We start from the raw sequence: 22687 nt of genomic DNA on the forward strand, positions 1-22687 counted from the left end.
ATATTTTATATTTACATGGCGTAACCCCAATGTTTGTTATGTCCGTATATTTTAGTTATAAATTGGTCACTGACTGAGTATGTAAATATTCCTCTCTTAATGTTTTTTTTTTCTTCTAATAAATCCTATTTGTCGAATAGATATGGTTTCTGGTATTGTGATTGTCATACCTAATTCCCTAAATTATGGGCACTAGATATAATACATTGTTTGGTATGGACAAAAACCATCAGTGAAGGTGGAATGGCCATAAATAGTTATCACCTAAAATTCTGGTGTCTGGCTGAGATTTAATTGAGTAGCTTAAAATTAAAACAACAAGCATAATTGCAAAGTATTAAAAATAATCATTTGGGAGCAGGTTTAATCTTTAAATTGAATTTCCTCAAAAACATGATTCGTACTAATTGTATGCAATAATTATTGGCTAATTTTAAGTACATTATTGCCTTCACATTGCTCTTACCAATACCTACTTCATATTTCTACTAAATGAAATATACTATCGACGACAATGTCACCTTAACAACTTTATGCCTTTTTTATGAAAATCATTTTATCAACTAGCAATTGTTTTCGTCTTAACTTCTTCCGTTATCTTTCCTTTAATCCTAATTATTTTTATTACAATTTTCGCCGATTAAATACTTTTTTAAAACACTATCGACATTTTAAAATTAACAGTATTTGCTTCGTTTGATTGTCAAACCGCAAAAAACTCCATCACACATCCTGATTCAACACACAGTGATAGTTTTTATAAATTGTTTTTCCAATATGTACTGTTTTTTTTTTAATTAGTATAACTCAGTACATTTTTAGGACACGCGGTTCTAACTACTGGCGTTTAGAATACCATGAAAAGACTTTCGAGATCGATTATAGCTATAGTAAAGTTTTTACTTATAAAACAAAAAATAGTTGTGTTTACTTAGTATACCATAAGTTTTTTCTAGAATGGGGCACATAAAATTCACTTAAAAATCTGTAGTATAGTTTTGTTGAATTAGGGAAAAACCAAGTTAAAGGGGGGAATTACGACGTTACGGTATGTAGGTATGTAGGTCGCAATGAGTAAGGGTGAATCAAAAGTCAACAGCTGGTATCTGAAATATATTTGCATTATGGTGTAGGTTTTTTCTTTGTCTGTATAGACTGCTACTTTTTTAGGGGTTTTCAAAATTGATAGGTCTATTTTATAACTTCGATATGGAGCAGCGAAGCTATTGGATTTTGCAATGATGTGAGCTTTTTTTTGTATCTGTAAACATTGTAACTTTTTCAATACTGGACCAATTCTTTTGAGTTGCAACTCTATAATTCACAAAATGTATCTACTTGGTATTGAGTCAGATAGACTTTAAATTAGAGTTTCAACATTTACTGGCTCTAATGTTTATTTTTATTTAACAAATAAAAGATCAGAGTATGGCATAATATTCTTGAAAACTAATTGGGTTTTTTTTTTTTTGTTACATCGAGATGCAAAAGTCAAATTACGGTAGCATATCACATGTGTTTTGTGTATATTTAAACAAGCCAAGGTTAGACGACGAAATGTGTTAACACCAACAGTGAAAATAAAATATAGTAGATAGTAAACCTATGTAAAAAATATTTTACAGAAAAATACTTCAAATATTATGTTATTTGCAAAACATCCATGATGTTCACCATATTTCATCTTACTTCCATTTAAAGTATTAACCGCACGTTTTCTTGGGAAATAATGCACATTAACCATTATAACAATTTATTAAAACTAATTTTCTTCATAGCAACAGTATAAGTGATTTATTAATTAAATAAGCCGCTGTCAGATTATACTGATTTAATAGTGTACCTATGTACGAGTATACAGGGTGACTGATTAATTATGACCCAATCAATATTATAAAAAATGAAACACTTTTTAATTAAATTAAAAATGACTGTGGAACGCTTCCAGTATGGATTCTTTATTTTATACAATATGTTATTGATATAAAATTGACCTCTATCTTCTGTCTAATTTTCAGCTTTTAAATATTGAAGGAATTCACTTTTTTGGCTTTTAATACCTTTCTCAGGTCCTCGTGAAGCTTATGTGTATTATTTGCTATTATTAAGCTAAGCCAAGTCCGCTAAGGTTAATTTATATTTTTCATCGTCAGAAAACGAGTTATTTACCATTTTTATAAAGTTTTAATGATTTGAATATAATATTTATAAATTACACAAGTAATAAAGCAACCGATTAAAACAAAAATAACCCACACACCCATTAAAATGTTAAGAATAAATACATAAAAACTAAAAAATAAGATATCAACATAGTAAAGTGATTTTTCTTTTTTTTAAGAGACAAATTAAATACTTTAGTTTTTCTTTTTGAATTCACTGAACAACGGTAGATGTTGTAGTAAATTTGTAGCCCTGAAATATTGATATAATAATTAATTTGCAATGCGATAATAATACATTATATGAAATTATATATACAACCCTGTGGGAAACATTGACAAACCAATAAATAATCAAAAGCCGTTTACTACCAGAAAGGGTGAAAACAGTATCTATATTTCTGTTTCTGGGGGTAGAAATAAAAAGTGATTTTATTATTTACGGTTATATTAATTCCTTAAGACCCGTGACCTCCCCTATGTTAACAATATGCTCCGTCTCCATTATGTCTGATCCCGCTGTACTGGCTTTTTATTTTTATATTTACTATTTGTTGAACTAATAATTAACTCAAACAAGCCTAAAATATGTGGAAATCTTTATTTCTATTTATCGTATTAAAAAAAACAAATACAGCTAAAATATGTTATAAAGAAACTCAAAATGTATTATTAAAAGGGTGAAAAATATTACTTGCTCAGAGGCGGCGAATTTATAAATCCACTCTATTCATAGTAGCTTCAAACTCGTCGAATGTCATATCTTCACCAACTAGAAATCATAACAAAATTATTTATATTAAAATTTACCAAACTATATTATTGCTGACGGGTTGCAATTGCTATTATTATTATTTCATTTTTATGTACAATAATTGGCCTTAACGGGTATAATTAAAAGTCATCAAGAAACATAATTTTGTTTGTTAACTTCTTTAGTTTTTAGGTAACCTAAAATCGTGTCTAAAAAAAATGTCACGTGGAATTACATAAAATTAATAATCCAATATTAATTACAATGAGTCAAATTGTTATAAAATTGTTTTATAACATATCTGGTAGAACAGGAAGATACGATTGGGTTTACATTGTTATATCTAACTTGTTTCTCCCAACTATTTTTACAGACGACTTCTGAATAATATTATAAGTCTCCCTCAGATAACACACTACCTAGTACCTATCGATAATAATTTTTGTACAACGTCAAAGTAATTATTAGTTATTAACATTTCACATATATATTTTACAATATCTATTACTCAATCATTATTTAACGTACTCGGCGGCAATTCTTCTGTTATCGTCTCCATGCTTTTAGGTGTTAGTTGATAATTTTTATATTTTTCGTCTTGACATAAGTAAAATTTAACTTCAAACCTGTTAACTTTTCCCGTAAAATGGTCAGGAGAATCAAGATAATATAGCAGATGGAACTGTCTTAAACTAAGCGCTTTGGCGCCATAATAAATGTCATGCAATTGCTAAAATTCATTAAATTTTTGTTGTTAATATACATTTTGAACACTATTATTACAGAAATAATAATTTTTTCTAGTATATAATTCACTAGGTTTATAGAGTATTTAGTTATTGTTATTATTATTATTTTAATTAATCATACATTAAGGTATGAGATTATTTAATTACCTGATTAGTAAATCTTGCTGCGTTTGTTACTTGAAAAAAACAAAACAAGAATAATAAGATATTGACAATTTGTATTTTTTTTTAATCATACTAAAAAAAAAACAACTAAAACTAAAATATGTTACAAAGAAACGCAAAATTTATTGGTAAAAGGGTGAAAATATTACTGAATACTACTACTCACATACTCTATTCATAACATCTTTAAATTCCTCGAATAAGATATCTTCATCAACTAAAAATCATAACAAAATTATTCATATAGAAATTTACCAAACTATATTATTATGTTGTAACGAGTTGACTGGTTGCAATAAGGAAACAATAATTTTTTTGTTCAATCTTTCAATTTTCAAATAATCTAAAACGGTGTCGAAAAAAAATCTTGTAGAATGTCATAAAATTAATATTCTAATATCAATTACAATGAGTCAAATTGTTATAAAATTGTTTTATAATATATTTGGTAGAACAGAAAGATACGATTGGGTTTACATTGTTATATCTAACTTGTTTCACCCAACTATTTTTACAGACGAATTCTGTTTAATATTAAAGCATCCCTCAGATAACACACTACCTATCGATAATTATTTAGGTACAACATCAAAGTAATAATTATTAGTTATTAACATTTTACATACATATTTTACAATATCTATTACTGAATCATTATTTAACGTACTCCCCGGCAATTCTTCTGTTATCGTCAGCATGCTTTTAACTGTTAGTTGATATTTTTCATATTTTTCGTCTTCATATAAGTAGGTTCTTACTTCAAACTTGTTAACTCTTCCCTTTTTAAAATGTTCAGGAACATCGAATTCTAGTGCTTGGAACCGTCTTAAACTAAGCTCATTGGTGCCATCATAAATTTCTCGCAGTTGCTAAAATCATTACATTTTTGTTGTTTATATACAATTTGAACACTATTATTACAGAAATACTACTTTTTTCTACTATATTATTCACTAGGTTTTTAGAGGATTTAGTGATTATTATAATTATTTAAATTAATCATACATTTTTAGGCGTGAGATTATTTAATTACCTCATCAGTAAATCTTGCTGCGTTTGCTACTTGTAAAAAACAAAACAAGAATAAAAAGATATTACTATATTTGAAATACATGATGATTTTTTTTTTTAAAGAGAGACTTGTTGTTTAGTAGGAATTTAGAACTTTAATGGTTCTTATTATTTTGTAAAGGCTCACGTTATAGCGATTTTAGTGTAAAACTTTCTATCATATATATATATATATATATATGCTATTTGTTCAATATACATTAATGTGTACTTATAATAGTCATGACTGTCAATCGTAAAAAATAATTGTTTTGCCGTTTTGACAAATACAAAAAAATTACCTACTTCTTCTTTACACGACCGTCGTATGTATATACGATGTACTGTATGTAATGTACTTTGATATTATCGCTTTTGAAAACCAAACATTTTATAGAATAAATTGATTTCCATAATACTATTGCTTTGTACAGTTTATTGTTTATATTAGGTTTCTTCGAAATAAATACACCGGTAAACTTACCAGTTATGCTAAAAATGCTTGATTTTATTCACTCTGTAGTTTTATAACCCAAATAAAGCGAGGCTTAAACGTAATACTAACAATTGGATGCGATAATAATTCAGTATATAAAATTATATCTACAACGTTGTAATATCCTTCGTTCGGGGAAGTGACTGGTCTAGATTAATAATTGTTACAACTAAAAATAACGAATTTACTCTATATAAAAAAAAAACGCCTTAGAAGACAGTAATGTGCAAAAAATTGTATTTACTTTTGATGATCTACTCTAACTAAACAACCTAAAAATTTACCCCTGTCAAAGGGTAATTTGTGTCCTTTTCTCTTTGGATTTTATAACCCCACCTGAAGATCTATCTTCAGTCATATTTCAGTCAGACCTCAGTCACAAAACTATAAAAGTTGAATAAAAAAAAAAAAACATGATAACTCTTTTTGGGCGATGTCAAAGCACTTATATTTCTGGAGGTAAAAATAAAGTGATTTTATTGTTATAGGGGTTATAAAAAAAATCCAATTTTCTTAACATTCTTCACTGTTGGTGGGTTAAAAAAAATTCGGTTATTGATACAATTATTATTTGTTAAAAACTCCATTATTTCTGTGTAGTTTCATTATAAGTCTACTATAAATTGAATTTGTATTTTTCTCATGGCCAGGAGAGGAGGGATAGGGGAGGGGGAATCCCACCCATCCTCCCGCCCTCTGGATATCTATATCTCTCTATTTTAATCTCTTGAAGATGCGGTGAGTCATATCAATATGAACAATACTAACCCCGTTAGGAAATTACCCATGAAATACATCTGTATATTGATATTAACAATCGCCCGAACATCTGAAAACTATAGTAGGTATTGAAATATGGCTTATGTTTGTATTTCGCAGTTGTTGTTTTTACTAAAAAAACATGTTAGAAATACTGCAAGTACTCAACGCGAAAAACATAACGCAAAATTGTTAGAAACAGTTTTATTTCCAAGCACACCACGTACATAATAATTTATTCCACGTACATATTTTTAATTGCAGTATGTTTTTAAGTAGTTTTACAGTACTTTTGTGTTTTGCATGTTTTATTGGGGAAAATGATGCGTCAATCGAGACCAATTCAACGGAGGTACGTAAATAATATATATTATCTAAAGCTTTTAAATATGAAACAACTTGTAGTAAACGGGGTCAAAAAAATATTTTTTCTTACAACAAAACATTGATAGTAGAAGATAATAGTATACGGGTACAATGTAATTGAATTTTTACCAATAATACCAAACAATTAGCAGCACAGAAATAAACCATCGTGGAAATATTTATTTTTTCCTTCTTTTTTTTAAGAGTTTTTTACTAGTTATAAATGGTATATTTAGACAAAATGATAGTCTCGCAATGATATCGACGAAATGTATACAAAATGTCTTTGCACTGGTTGTTCTACACAAATTGGTCGTGTTGTTTACCACAAAATGTATTCTCATGTAATACACTTAGGTTGTGATTCCGAGCGAGGATGTGAACGATGGATGGCATGAGAAATTTCATATGTACGACCAAAACAATGATGGTTTGATCTCCGCAATGGAACTACAGCAAATGTTATTCAAAGAGTCAATAGGACTCGTTACTATTCGCCAAGCAAAAAGATATATATCTTTATTGAATAGAGACGGTATTATATTTCAGAAAAAAAAAAAAATATATATATATATTATAAACATATACACAGGATGACCAACTTATCGTGAACCACTCAATATCTCACTGGTTTTAATAAGTAATTACATTTTTTCTCTACATAATATTTTTATACGATGTGATCTTAATTGTTCACAATTTTTTTTTGGTTTCACCCTCCTCCCAACTTAGTTTTTTCGATTACAACTTTTGAAACTTAAATGGTAACGCATACATTTCATTATTTTTTTTACTTGATAATAATGTACTAGAATTTTTGTCTGGTCGATTAACAGTTTTGTGTTACTATTTTTGAAGTTATTGAAGTTTCAAGTTCAGTACAGGAGGAAATGTGGAGTGCAGTATTGTTTTTATCTGCGCGAATTTCCCATTCGCACTTCCCCCCACCCATCCTAACATTTAAACTCTATGCGTTACCATTTAAGTTTCAAAAGTTGCTATCTAAAAAACTAAGTTGGGAGGAGGGTAAAAACAAAAATAAATTGTGAATAATTGAGTTCACGTTGTATACAAATTGTATGGAAAAAAAAAATTGAATTATTAACTAAACCCAGTATGATATTCAGTGGTTCACGATAAGTTGATCACCCTGTATTTTGTATTAATTTCACTCTACAATTGTAATAAATATTTTCAGGTAACGTGCAAATTAAATTAGAAAAAATCAAACCGATAGTGGATATTATGACAGAGGTTAATTCCGTTGTATTATTGTTACGCTATATTATTATTATTTTTTTTTTCGTAATTGTGATTTCCACATTGTGGTCTATGATATATCTGTGAGATACTTAGGACGTAACAGACATTATAAACTCTAAATGAGTACAGTGGGGTCGAGGCATAGTAGGAACGGTGATTTTTTTATCGTGTGCCACTCACTGGGTTGAATTAAAATTATTTTTTTTCATAGTGTTTTTATGTAAAATTATCTCAATTTCTCACAAATTTTCATGTTTTTATTCTCCTACAAAATTAGTTTTTTTGATAGCAACTATTGAAACTGAAATAGTAACGTATATACCTTATTTACTTTTTAAATGGAGGATAATGTACTGAAAATTTGTCTGGTCTATAACCAGTTTTGAACAACTATTTTTTAACTTTTAAGAGTTTAAAAGTTAAAACGGGGGGAAAGTGCGCGCAGATAAAAATAATAATACCTCAAGAACATCAAAATTAGTTATCCAAAACTTGTTATGGACCACTCAACATTTGTAGTATATTCTTCTCTATTTAAAAGTTAATGAAATGTACTCACATACAGAGCAATCTAAAATTGTATAAGACGTCGTAGTCCCCTTTTAGAATTACCTTCGGTATATTTTTCAGACCTTAAGGCCTAAAATTTCATTTAAACAATAGAAATAAACAAAATGTTTCTGGCCCTTCAATTTTTATATATTCCATACAAATTTAGAAGTAATTACATTTTTATTAAAACTATAGAGCGCTACTATTTTAATTTGAAACTACGAGTATGTACATATTTTAAAAGATTTTTTAACGCATACTTTGGATCGAATATAAATATGAAATTGATTTTAAAAACTTATACGCGTCTGAAGTTTTTGTGTTTTCAGTTTTGTTGCAACTTATTAATAAGGAAGGAAAGGAAGAATGAATGAAAACTTAAAAGAGATTTTACCCTGATACTGTTTCGCTTTAATTCATAAAAATGATATAATTAAATATAATCATTGTTTTTAAACATTATTCAGATACACACAAAAACTATATATATATATATTTTTAAACCTTTCCAAATAAGTCGTTATAAAGTTTACATGACATGCATTTCTGATATTATTTTAGAAAAATACATCGAGTGTAGTGGATGATGACTGTCCATTCAACGATGAAGACAATTTTCCGGTAGCAGCTCTTCAGGCAATACTGTTTAAAGAATGTAAACAGAACTTTTTCAACGCGCTAGACGAAACTAAAGAAATAACTATACTCTGCGCCACGAGAGAAGTAACCCGTTTCGCGCATCACGACTGACGGCCGCGACTGTTCCGAGGTCCCATTTCCCCCACTTTGTGCCATTCAGTGTCGCGCTGAGGCGTGCATACAGCGCGAAACAAACGATATACAGAGTGATTGTATATAGAGTATATTATTTATTATAATTGTGAATAATTATATTATATTGTCATTTATAAATGATATATATAATTATTTATTATTTATTATTATTATTTATTAATTATTTATTTATACAAAAAAACGACAAAAAACGACAATTATATAAAATAATGTAATAATAATAATAATATATAAAGTATATTTGTTATTTTAAAATTAAAATAAAAAAATATTTAAATTAAAATTAAAGCTAAAAAATATTTAAATTTAAATTAAAACTAAAAAATATTTAAATTTAAATTAAAACTAAAAAATATTTAAATTTAAATTAAAACTAAACAATATTTAAATTAAATATGTATTATATAATATATTATTTATTATTATATTATTATTTTAATAATAATATAATAATGTAATAATTCAACAGTAAAAGTAAGCGCGTGGTTCAAAATCGTAAGACGTGAGTCTTGTGACTTGTGACACACTGTATCGAGTTAACGTTATGATACACCCTATAATGCAGCGCCGCCGCCGCCGCCGACCGTGGGTGTGGCCTATCGGTGGCGATGCGCGGAATCGGACGCGTTTCGGTCGAGCAACGGGTTACTTCTCTCGTGGCGCAGAGTATAACCTTATCGATCAAGACGGTAGTAGGAAACTTATATGTTGAAATTCATTTTTAAAATATTTACTACAACTGTTTTCAGGAAATGGTCAAATTGATTGTGACGAGTTCCAGGGAGTAGAATTAATGATGGAAGCTTCGTTAAAGGTTAATAGTTTATGTATTAACTTTGTTTTTCGTATAGTATTTTTTCCTAAAATTTATATAAATAATTAGTCAGTAATTAAATGTTGACGTGTGAATTTTTATTTTTAAATACTCTAAAATACTTTATTCAAACACTTTTTCCGATTTAGGTGTAATATAATCAAATTTATAGAAATATACTTGGTGAAAAGATGACATTCCAAGTTTGTCAACTCGCATATGCCTTCAATCATCTTTAAACGTATTCTTTATATGTATACATATGATTTCATCATGAAACCCTTCAATTTCTCATTGGGTTTAACTAATATTAAAAAAAACATTTTATAGTGTTTTTTAATAATGTGATCGCAATTTTCCATACATTTTTATGCATCTCCCAAACTTAATATTCTATACCAGTTTTGGATAACTAGTTTTGATGGTTATTGAAGTTACAAGTTTATCGCAGGAGGAAAGGTGGGGTGTAGTATTATTTTTATATGCGTGCACTTCCCTTCCTTTCTAACTTTTAACCTCTTATAAGTTTAAAAGTAGTTGTTGAAAATTGGTCGTCAACCAGTTAACATTTTTAGTAAAATATTCTTAATTTAAAAAGGTAATAAAGTATGTACGTTACCATTTAAGTTCGTTATTGTAAAAGTGAATACAGTAGTGTTATAGTGTTTTCAAAATGTATAAGATTTTTCTTAATTATTCTTTTAGTTGCACATTTTATGTGAGATGTTTACTGTAATGGACATAAACAAAAAAGGCGTTATTACCGCTGATGTGATTGCTGACTTTTCAGACTTTGTACACTCGAAATTGGCCAAATCCCAAGAAGCCAAAAAAGCCATAGAAAACTTTGATAAAAACGGTAAATACTTAATAGAAGACAACAAAAATGTAGTAAAAATTGTTATTGATTAATACCTGAATGTTTTTCCAGGCGACGGTGTGGTGGATTTTTCCGAGTTTTTAAATAAAATCGTTAGTCTTAGTAAAGTTGAATTTACTTTACTTGACGAATTCGCCAAGAAGTTTGTGCTGGACGACATTTAGATTAATTACTTTAGAATAATGTTTTAATTTATCACTAGTATAATTTTTTATTAAAACATTTCTTTGTTGTATTGCAATCCTTTTTTCAAATTCCATTAATTAAATACAAAATTATTTCGCCTAATTTTTAATCAAAATTGTTGACTATAGTTTTATAACTTATTGTGCTATCTCTACAAAAAATTTTGTCAATATTTAATTTAACCAATATATAATTAATCATTGCGAATATAATAATGATACTATTGATAAGACAGACAACTACGATTAAAGAATAATACAAATGTAAATTCAAAATAGAAAAATCGTTAAACCGAGTGCATAATAACAATAAAAAATAATCGTTTACAAATTAGTACTTCGCAAAACAGAAAATAACGGGAAACGACATTTTTTTAAAAGTTTAATCGACTTAAATTATGCAATTTGATTTAACTAAATGCTCATTCGAAAATTCTAATTATTCGTTAGTTGAATGACATATCATATAAAAGTATTAAAAAGTGAAAAAGATGCGATGAAGCACGCTGTTCATTCGTGTAGCTAAATTGCCTTCACTTGACGCCTTTTTCTAAACAAGTGCGTTTATTGTCGATTGCAAATAATACAACTTTGGAATCGCGCACTTTAAGGTAGATTCAATGTCGAGATTAAAATAGAGACCACGGGTATATCTGAGTACTAAGAACTAAAAAACAAACCTGAATCGGGTATTTGAAACATCACATGTTTGGCAAAACAAAAACAGAAAAACTCATTTGACAAAAAAAAATTATTCATTTTGAATTTAATTGATAACGAAAAACATTCAACAAAAAATTAAACATATACTTAAAATGGTACATTTTTTTACGAAAAATCTTTAATAAACTAGTTTTACTACTATTGTTTCGAAAATAATTGTGGACTTATTGAATATTATGATCAAATAACTATATATTAGTTTTGTACTAGATTACGCAGTAGGCAGCAGCCCACAAAATTAAAAACAACAATTAAAGACCAGTCACCAATTATTTTGAAAAATGACAAATTCCAAAAATGTTACGCCGTGACAACCAAAATATAAAATATAGGCATTTATTAAAAAACAAATCTTGAGCAACCGACGTTTACTTTTGCAAAATTGAATCAATTTTTAAAAAATGTAATCATTTAATATGCTTACACTTGTAGTGTACTTGGTCAAAAATGCTATATAGTCCCTAGGAAACTAAACATTTTAGATTTCAAAATTCAGTTTTTAAAATTTCCTTTATTCATTTATCGCATGGTCGTATGATGTAACTTATAGTATTTGGTAAAATAATTGTATCTTATAAACTTTGCCATGACTCTTAATAACCAAAATTCAAAATCGACTCATTAATACATTGTTTAACAATCAACATATTTTATCGTGCACAATATTAAAATAATGTGATTTAGTTAGTATTGTACAATTTTATTTTATTTTTTGTGCTGTGAAAACTAAATTGTATGCAGTGTGTTACATCATATTATATTATTAAAAAAAGAAAAATAGTTACAATCTTGTGTTTAAATAAGTAACATAAACACGATTTCTTCGCCAACGACCATACCACGTTGAATACACCAGTTCTCGTCCGATCACTGAAGTTAAGCAACGTCGGGCGTAGTTAGTACTTGGATGGGTGACCGCTTGGGAACACTACGTGCCGTTGGCATATTTTTTTTGCTTTTTACAACTGTACACTATTTTTTTGTAGTGTTGTATGAACTTAAATTGTACGTCCACAGGCGGATAGGCTTAATTTATTTTTATCGGGAAAATATATGAAAACAGCCGAACTCGCGGGAGCCAACGCTCTGCAAACCCTCAACGGGCACAAAATGTGTTATTAGGTATACCCGTGAGTGAAAATCCCTCACAGATCTGCATCTAAGTTAAACAAATTGACTAGGTATTGTAAAAATCAATACCTTTTTTGTTTCTTAATTAATACAAATAATAATAATACGTTTTTTTCGGTTTTTAGGCTGACTTTACCACCCTTTATGCGTAATAGCGGCCCCGGTTCGGGTATATTAAACAAATATAACAAAAATTGATAAATTTAATGTTTTATACATATTTTACCAGCATTTCAAGTATTCAACTCATTCAGCAATGGGCATCAGGTTGATACATATTTCATCACTATTATTAATAGGAACCACTCAGACCGTTCAAACACCTTCCAGCGAACTGGTTGCGATCATCGTCGCTAGACAGTCATGACCAAGCAAATGGTAGACCACTAGCAGCCTCACGCTCTGGCAAATGAACTAGACTCATCATCGTGGCTGACGACGACTCCAGATTTGCACCTGGAGGGGACGATGCATACTACAGAAATGATCCTGTGAAGTATGATCTTAACTGGGACGATTGCCAACGATCCATACTTATGGTCGTCATCAGTGAGTTAACCGGAGTTACCCAAAGTGATCGAGTAAAACTGTCAAAAGTAATTTTCACCCCACGCGTAATATTTAATATACTTATTTTTTGCACACGACTTGCGTTAGACGACGCCTAGTTGTTTTCAATCAATAGTAAACATTCTCAGTCAATTGTAAGTATTTCGTATCGTCCATCGAAGTCACCGGCTTAATAGTAGTTCACAAACAGAGCCATCTAGTGTCAACAATTTACACCTAATAGACAGCAAAAAACCTAGAAATGAACTATTTACATTTTACTCCAGTATCGTCACAGCTATTACATTGTACTATTGATTATATCCTGTTTATTTCATTATCGTAATCGTTAGAGCAAAAAGGTTAACTTTATTTTGTTGATTGTTCAGGTACAAAGTGTTGAACACTAAAAAAAATAATAGGAAAAAGTAAAAATAGCCATAATAGACTCAAGTCCTCGGGTACCTATTTGATTCTATATATGAATGACTGAAAGTTTCCTTATGTAATATAACAAAGCATAGCACAAACACAATGTGAAAGATTTACTACCGTGTGTATCAAAATATGACCTAATCTCATATTGAAACTTGTGTTATACGAATAAAAAGACTGTTTATTGTTCACTAAATTGTGTAGGTATCTTTTTCAAAAAATTAAAACTACAAAGCTTAGGAAAAAACGTTTAAAAAGATACAATTTAAATTTGATGCGATGGCGGGGTTCACTGACGATATACTCTTATCACAAAATATATTCTTTCAAATTTTAATGTGTGATAATAATATTATTGTTCTTGATAAATAATAATATACTTTATAGTACTGAAGATTCTAAGACCACAAGTCATTATGTATCAATAATTGTTATATTAGTGTTATAGTAGTTGTGTTTACTGTTTAGTGTTTTGTGCCGTTTCCACCATAGGCCCCTACAGAAAATATTAATAATAAAACTCCGTCCAAACGTACACGAAGTAAAGTCACTTGTTTAACGAAAACTCCAGTAAAGAATATCCGATAAAGCAATCTTCATTCAAGATGCCAACAATGAAAATGTTTATTATCAAACCGACCAACAAACCAACAGTAGTTTCAATGAGTAATTTTGTCGGTCACTTTTACGCTACAGAAAAACGGTTAGAATCTCCCGTAACTCTAACTAAGAGCAGGGAAATGCTTTATGAATCAAGTTCTTATGCACAAATTTCTCAATGTATTAAATGTTTAAAGCAACAATTAAGAACTGTTATCCGCAAATACTATCTCATTGAAATTTAGCAAAATATTGTAGCGGATGAGCATGGCTGGACGTTAATTAATTCTACGACTTCAAGATGACCGTGAGTACGTATGTAAAAGGGCTGTACAGTACCTTAATAACTTGCTAACAGCCAAATAGACTTTAAACCGCCGAATTATGTATTCAAAGTTCATGGATAGTTATTACTTATAAATGTATTTACTTTTGAATTTTTTTATTTTTCAGTTACTTACACCAAGGGATTGATACAACAACAACAAGCTTACTACTGAACATAAATAAATTCATTTTGCTGAATTTAATCAAGTTAGACTCGAGAGATGTCATAGTTAATTTATAGAAAATGATGCAAGTATGAAACTTCAATTGTCCTACATTTGATAACATTATTGTATTTTTTGTTCTTGATTCATTTTCGTATTTACAGATCGATGTATACTTAACAAAAGCCAAGTTCTGCTCTGAATGCTTAAAACTTCTTGATACAATTAAAAAGTAAATAGTTAATTCAATATAATAGCACAATAAATATTTTAATTTTTTAAAAATACAATTATAGTAAAAAAATAAAAATTGAAATACTTAATAAAATAAAATAAATATTCAAATCCAAAGCATAAAGTGCATGAATATCTTAATTATATTGGATTAATTTAAACTTAATAATATACTTTATAAATAAAAAAATATATACCATTTTACGCTTAATAAATTCACGTTTTCAACCATTGTTTTCGGTACTTTTTTTTATAAAAGAGTTTCGCCGTTATTTATTATTCGTTGACATACTGTATATATTAATTTTATTATATATATATATATTTTTTTTAAATTTCATATCATTTTTTTTTCTTTATCCAGATCATCAACGACATGGACGTCAAAGGAAACAACGAGAATCGGATGTTAGTTCAAGTTGACGCATCGCCGTACTGATTTTTTTTTTTAACTGCACTTATAAAATTAATTTTTTTCCCTAGATTTCTTGATATATTTTTATGAAAAATTATGTTTGTTCAATGAATCTAAATAGCAGAGTAATATTATTATTATGTATACTTTACACAAGTTAAAAACCTAATAATTACGTTATAATTGAAAAAAACCAACCAAATAAATTATTTGTAAAAAAAAAAAAGTTTATTTATCTACTAAAAACAAAACATTGTTTTTTTTTGTTTTTAGTTTGTAAGTAGAAAAAATTTTATTTTTTATGAATAAAATATAAGTTATTATTGTTAGTAAAAACAGGTAACTTGATCAGTCATTATTTTCCAAAGCAAATTGTAGTAATTTTTAAACATAACTGTATGGACGTTACACATAAAAACAAATTGTGCATTATAATTTTAAATTAGTATATTTTTTATTCGAATATTTTATTAAACGTATTGATTTAAATAGTTTTTTTACTATTACAATATTATCACATGTGAATTTCTTTATTAAAATTAATTTCTTTTTATTCTTATTAAATATAAGTATCATTAATAAGAAATAGTTTAAACAAAACAAATGTTCAATTATAGTTCATATTTATTGTAAATTAGTAGATAATTTGTCCGACCGATGAGACAGTATGCAGGTATCGTTTCCTCTGTGCCGTATCGTGTATGTTGCCGTCAGTAATAGTGCTACAGGCTTTTGAGAAAAATTATGTATCTCTATAATACTATTATGCCTATAATGGCATAATAATGTTATACAGGTACATAATTTTTTTTTATAAATGTTTATAATTATTTTTAAAAAAATGTGTTTAAGTTATAGAAATAGAAATTGTAGCAACATATGACATAAGCGTGTATATTATATAAGTTTTTATTTTAGTTTTACACTAGCACACAATTATTTTAACGACCAGTTTTGGTTGCGGCGGTTAATAATAAAATCCTACTACTTTATACAATATTTAAAAATGAATGTAAAATACTATAATTTGCCTACAGAAAGACCAATTTCTATTCACCAACCTATGCAATTTTTTCTTCTTTATTACTATTTTATTTAGACGATCAACAACTTGACAAAAATATATTTTAATTCTACAGAAAAGTATATTTTCAAAAAATTATTATTATACTATTTTTGTGACTGTTAGGATATCGTTTAACAAAATATCATACGAGTAAATTGAGATTTACAAAAAACTTATACATTTTAATTGTCAATGGATATGTACAGAATATTAAACACACAAATATATATATATTTTTTTTTTTTAACAGGTATAGTGTACATAGTAATTTATAATATTTTAAGCGACCCTAGTTCACGGTTTGTTGTTGTTAGAAAACTTGTATTTTATAAGTTTACTATTAGGCTGCTGCAACTTGATGGCAAACATTTTGAAAATAAACGATAGCCATTATTTTAAATTGGTAACTATAGCAAACAGATTTAAACAAAAAGGTATGTTGTAAGATTCGCTGGAGAATTTCAATTGAAGTGGAAAATATGATAAACGAAGAACTGCATTATTAAAAGTCAATAAAATTAATGTTTTTTTAGGGAGTTGTCGAGCATCCTCAGAAGTAATTAAATCGTAGCCTGGGGCTTTCTTAGGTGGAAAGGAACAAATACAATTCTTAACTTCACCAGGAGGAAAGGATTTAGGTGGGAGATCCATAGGTAAGATGAGGTTGAACAACTTGGCTGAAATGAGATCCAAATAAAACGGCTGTGCCTATATAATATTGTACACAATATCCATTTCAGGAAATAACAGTCCGCAATGATTATAATAGTAATTCGTATTGTCCAACTTGCTTTTTTAATTAATAGAGTAACTAAAGTTGTTAATACTTAGGTTTGATGTTGAAATGTAATATGATATAGAATTGTCATGTACCATATAATATATTATGTCAATATGCGCATAAGGATTATCGTTTATAGATTATTCTATAGTTTGAACGAAATTATTTCCTCAGATTTTTTACAAATTGTGTGTACATCAATCTCTACTACAATAAGGTATTATCCATATGGAATTGTGCTACTAAAGAAAATGATCAAGAATTGGATATTACTTCCTCTGAAATTGTTATATAATATGAAAAAAATACCATGTTTGATATTAAAAAAATCACTAATTTAGATACCTTTTTTAAAAAAAATGTATATACATACATATATATATGTACATCTTATACCATTGTACTCTTACCAATTTTACTCATAACCGTCACACATAATAGTCTTTTAATCAATACATAGGTTCTCGCCAAAAGTTATGTATGACGACGAGGACTATAGTAATTATTTCCATGGCATCTTATATTATGTTATTATTCGTTAAAAGTAGACGCGCTACCTCGTAAGACATTATAGTTTCGTTTTTGGGCTTAGGTGCCGAGGCTAACGCATGTTACATGCTAAAATTCACTAACATCATATTATTCTGTGCCGGCCAAAATTGTGTTTGTATTTAACTAAGGCCATCTGTAAAAACGCGTAGCTTTTTCGTTACCCATAGAACAAATTGAAGAGTCATACTGCAACGAAAGCATTGAAATTCAGCACAGTGTTGTATCTGACTTCCACTTTTCTAGTTGTTCTTTATTGTCAAGATATTTCACAGTGAATAAACAAAAAAAATGATGTGGAAAATTATAGTTCTGTTGCCGTGTTTTGACGTTTTAGTGAACGCTGGTATAGATTCACCATATTTTACGGGTTCTTCAAGCCAGGTAAATATAATCGAGTAATGTCTTTTAATTTATTTTTTAGTAGGTAAAAAATACATTTTACGTTTTTCAAAACTCCACAAAATGTGTTGAGTTCTTAGGATAAACAATTTTATCATACTATACATTTTTTTTAAATTCAAAGAGTGAAGAAGTGACCTTTTTTAACTTAGACCCAGTGGCGGCTCGTGCCATGGAGCACTTGAGCAATGCACCACCTATTATTTAAAGAATATTAATTATTTTACAGAAATATAATACATAATAACATAATATTCTATAGTTGTACTATTCTAAAAAATAGTAAAAAAGTAAAAAAAAAATTTACTACAATAACAATTTAAATTTTTTTACAATTTTAAATAATATTTTATTGTAACATCGTTAATTTTTGACTAAAAAGAAAAGCGTGGGCCCTATTCAATAAATTCCCAAATTTATTATCAGATAAATTTCATGCAATGTTTTATGTTAAGTTTTTTTGTTGTCAAGAAAACTAAGTTGGAAATGGTGTAAAAACAAAAAAATTGTAATAACATCGTATAAAAACAATATGAAAAAATAACATTTTATATTCTTATTAAACCCAATGAGAAATGTATTATTGTTGTTATGTTGTTATGTAAACGTGTATTATTGTTATAATAAATAAATTCTCTTATAAATAGAACCTGGACCCATACCGCACTTTTAATGGATGGGTAAATTCACTAGACACAAGAAATGCAAACTTGTCATCTGTGGTTCGTTTTCCTAGCCCTGAATTAAAAGTAATTTTTGTATAAAATACTACATTATTTAAAAACATGTTTAACCATTTTTATTTTTTAAGAATACCGCAAGGGACAAATTGAAGTTAAGTAAGTGTCCACCTGGTGATGTGGAAAGTCTTATTACGAGGAGTAGTTGGGATTACTGGCCTAATTATTTAAGATTAGATCAGGAACCTTTTGTAAACTTAAGTTATATTAATGGATTGAAATTTAGAAGCATTCCAGGACTATCAGCAGTAGTCGCGTCGGTTCATGAAAACTCTATAGGAGGGCTGCATTTTCCAGGAATTTTATTATTTTTCTAGCATACTATGCTTATCTAAAACTTTTATTTGTTTGTTGAATTAAATAAAATGAGTGTGTTATATTGATCTAGACATTGATTTAATAACGCCATAATATTCCTTCCTCTAATTGATTTATACTCCTCAGCGTTTAGAATGTTCTAAATTACTTGTTTTTTTTAATGTGGCGATTTATTTGCTCTTACCGTACAGATCTCAAAAAATATACGTCACAAATAATATTAACCTTTACAAATTGGTAAAAGTGGTTATTTCTTATTGACGTGCGATACAAATCTATAGAACCAATTAGTGTCAACAGCACCCTGGTGGTACGAGGAATAAAACAGGATATTAAACACAAAAAAACAAAGCAGTAAAAAACAAAAACGTAAATTACAATCTTAAACTAACAAAACTCAAGGCGAAAAAAATGTAGTCTGTCTCATTTTTGTCATAAGTTGACAACATTTCCCCACTGTCACTTTTTGATATAAAAACAATATTTTTATCACAAGATTGATTTAACCTCGCATACATAAATCCTCGAACATTAAAGTTCTTAGGATATTTTTTCTTATAATTTAGTAAAATTGTACTTGACATGGCACCATTGCATCAGCCCCTAACCTAACCCAGCCGGTTGTTTTTTTTAATTGTTCTCAATTGGCAATGTAAAATATAAACAGATATTTTATCGAGCGTGTTTCAATTGAAAATCTATTCGTTTGCTGTTAAAACGAAATTGTTATTGTGTTTCTGCTGTTGTTGTCGTTGTAACTGTTCTTATTTGTACACATTTTTTTATATGCGAAAACATTTCTCTGAAAAACAACTTATTTGTTTTGTTCCATATAGGTCGGTACTATTAGTTTTGATAACTTTATGCGAATTGTTGTTTTCAATATTCCCCAGTATTTTTTGTCCCAGCATATTATTTTTCTGTTCGAATACATGTAAAAGCAATTTTCATAGATCAAATTGATTTACACAATACAGTATACCTTGGTAACCTCTACTTTAAGTATAATTTGAATTCCTAAACCTACAAATAAAGAAAAAAGATTAATTAATCCCATTATTTTTCAAAACGAATATGCTTTGCTTAAAAGTTAATTTAATATAATATAAGTTAGCGCTTAATTATCAAAATGTAATCTATAATACGTGATAATTACGAAACGATTTAAAATTATATATATATATATATATATATATATTTTATTAATTGAATTTAGGGTGATCATATTATCGTGAACTATTGTATATTGTTTTTATACAATGCGATTTAAATTTTTCACCATTTTGTAATGGATTTTTTCTTTGAGCATACCCGTCTTATAAATTTTAGATTAAACAACAGTTTGGGGTCAAAGGTAACTCCACGATCCTCGACTTGGGCGGAACGACACAAATTGTGGTCAGATAAATTAGATAGATAGATTTGTTTGTTTATTATCTAGTCTATTCCAATAACTCGTTTCTACGTCTGATTCGTCCATTTATTATTCTTACTTTATTTTAAAATGTCTACTGAAATGCAGTCGACGGGTTCATTGTTTATATTTATATCAAAATGTATAAATTTTAAGTTATCTTTATTCTTGACTATACGTTTATTAATATTATCAAAATTAAATACGAACAAAGTGAAATACAACAAATTAAAATGAAAATAGTCAGTAAATCAGTATTACTAAAAATGTTTTTCTTTAGATACAACATTATAAAGATTATTAATTTTACAACTATGCTCTACTTACTAACTATTTTAACAAAATAATATCTTTAATTATGTATACAAACATTTAATGGACACGTTTAATACCTACAAAAACAAAATTATTAAACAAATACATTTTCAAGGTTCCATTTCTCTGGTTCTTTACTACCCTACCACTTCGTGTAGTATTAACAACTTCTTTGTTAACCTCCTTCCTTGGCCAGCTATTTTTATCTTCCTAATTCTCGCTTTAATATTCTAAATCATTGTAGTCCATACCCTTTTTAAATTCGTTAGGGGATTAAATACCATGTATTCCTTCTAATTTTATCCAATAGTACCTTGGAGTATTTGCCTTTAGTCGTTGAAATTCAATACAGTTAATGTAGAAATCTAATTTTTTAAAAGAAATTTTAAAAGGCTTCGTCTCTTTTGATTGAGGTTATAAACTTTAAAGTTCGATATATCTAACTATACAGGTTTACTGTAAGATATTGCAAAAATTATAAGGGAGAAAAAATTACAATAACCTTAAAATATCATTGTATGATAAAAACCATAAATGGTAATTTTATGTATATAATGGTAATTTTTCATAATTTTAGAAAATCGCCAATAAGTCAGATGGGGCATTTTTAAAATCCTGTATTCGTCGATGTTGGGTGCACATTATTCTAACGCAGGCCCAATGTGGGTATCTAAATAGTGTTTACAGCGTTTTGAACGTGTATAATTTTTTTTACTTTTTATAAACGGTTCGGTTCGTTTATGTAAACAGTGGAAATGGAAGGTCACATCAAACCACACAAGTGTTTTTCTAAAGTAAAAAAAAAATGTGTTTTCGAGTTAACGCAAGAAAAAAAATGTTGTTTCGTCAAGGCGAGAAGTCGATAAGTAATACTTAATAAAAAAAAAATGATATTTTTACATTTGAGCTCGGTGTAACTTTTCCAACACATGATAAAAAAAATGTATTGACGGACACCCGTTTAAGGGATCGCACGTCAAATTAAAAAAAAAAGAAACAAGGGGAAAAAATCAGCTCCAACAAATTTAGTTTTTTAGCTATTATATGATAATATAATTATGATAAAGGAGAATGTTTGCAAGGCTCTCTATTAAAGGTTTTCACATAGGTATTACACGCAAGAGCAGTGTATATAGTAAAGTTGAACAAAAATGTCACTAAAAATTAAAAATAAAACAAAAACCCTACCATCGATATTAGTTTATTTCTACTAAAATCTATAATTAACATACAATATGAATTGTTTTTTATTTCTTTCGTTATATAGGTGGCTTCAGGCTTGTATAAATTGAAAATTAATTGGATTGTATTTTATCTACATTCTCGTTTGTACCAGCACCAATTTCCGACAACTCTTTATAGCTGAAATTTTGTTTGCAGTTAATTAGCCGTTGTAATAAAACAATTATTGGAAAATAAACAATAACAATGTTATTTCAATACAAATCTCGAGACCCTGTGCGGCACCTGTTATTCTTAAGTAAAAAATCTGAAATAATTAGGGCATTTTTTTTTTTGACATTTCAAACTTATT

The 22687-nt window shown here is 28.2% G+C and overlaps 1 protein-coding gene, 2 long non-coding RNA genes and 2 other non-coding genes across 5 annotated transcripts; 4 read left to right on the forward strand and 1 right to left on the reverse strand.

Annotated features, from left to right (window-relative positions):
• The first annotated feature begins 6361 nt into the window (after positions 1-6361).
• On the forward strand, positions 6362-9066 carry LOC126847884 (uncharacterized). The gene is made up of 4 exons (XM_050588297.1): positions 6362-6487; positions 6859-7036; positions 7700-7755; positions 8878-9066. Exons 1-4 carry the CDS (start codon positions 6401-6403, stop codon positions 9064-9066), a joined length of 510 nt encoding a protein of 169 aa, XP_050444254.1. The 5' UTR covers positions 6362-6400.
• A 3472-nt stretch (positions 9067-12538) lies between these two features.
• Positions 12539-12657, forward strand: LOC126847890 (5S ribosomal RNA). The gene has a single exon (XR_007687161.1). It is a non-coding gene; the product is annotated as a 5S ribosomal RNA (ribosomal RNA).
• A 488-nt stretch (positions 12658-13145) lies between these two features.
• Positions 13146-13350, reverse strand: LOC126847891 (small nucleolar RNA U3). Its single transcript, XR_007687162.1, has one exon. It is a non-coding gene; the product is annotated as a small nucleolar RNA U3 (small nucleolar RNA).
• An 850-nt stretch (positions 13351-14200) lies between these two features.
• Positions 14201-15628, forward strand: LOC126847885 (uncharacterized). The gene is made up of 4 exons (XR_007687159.1): positions 14201-14739; positions 14882-15008; positions 15084-15151; positions 15518-15628. It is a non-coding gene; the product is annotated as an uncharacterized LOC126847885 (long non-coding RNA).
• A 2562-nt stretch (positions 15629-18190) lies between these two features.
• LOC126847886 (uncharacterized) lies at positions 18191-19418 on the forward strand. Its single transcript, XR_007687160.1, has 3 exons — positions 18191-18348; positions 19014-19115; positions 19178-19418. It is a non-coding gene; the product is annotated as an uncharacterized LOC126847886 (long non-coding RNA).
• Positions 19419-22687: the final 3269 nt, after the last annotated feature.

This window comes from Adelges cooleyi, unplaced genomic scaffold (assembly GCF_023614345.1).
Source record: "Adelges cooleyi isolate 19-005CV unplaced genomic scaffold, UGA_ACOO_1.1 ACOO_flye_CR_arks_rails_tigmint_CR_PRNA_128, whole genome shotgun sequence".
In the NCBI taxonomy this organism is placed as follows: domain Eukaryota; kingdom Metazoa; phylum Arthropoda; class Insecta; order Hemiptera; family Adelgidae; genus Adelges; species Adelges cooleyi.

Coding starts and splice junctions, on each gene's coding strand:
- LOC126847884 (XM_050588297.1), top strand. CDS start 6,401: ATGTTTTTAAGTAGTTTTACAGTACTTTTGTGTTTTGCATGTTTTATT. Junction 6,488..6,858: donor TCGAGACCAATTCAACGGAG/GTACGTAAATAA, acceptor TAATACACTTAG/GTTGTGATTCCGAGCGAGGA. Junction 7,037..7,699: donor ATCTTTATTGAATAGAGACG/GTATTATATTTC, acceptor AAATATTTTCAG/GTAACGTGCAAATTAAATTA.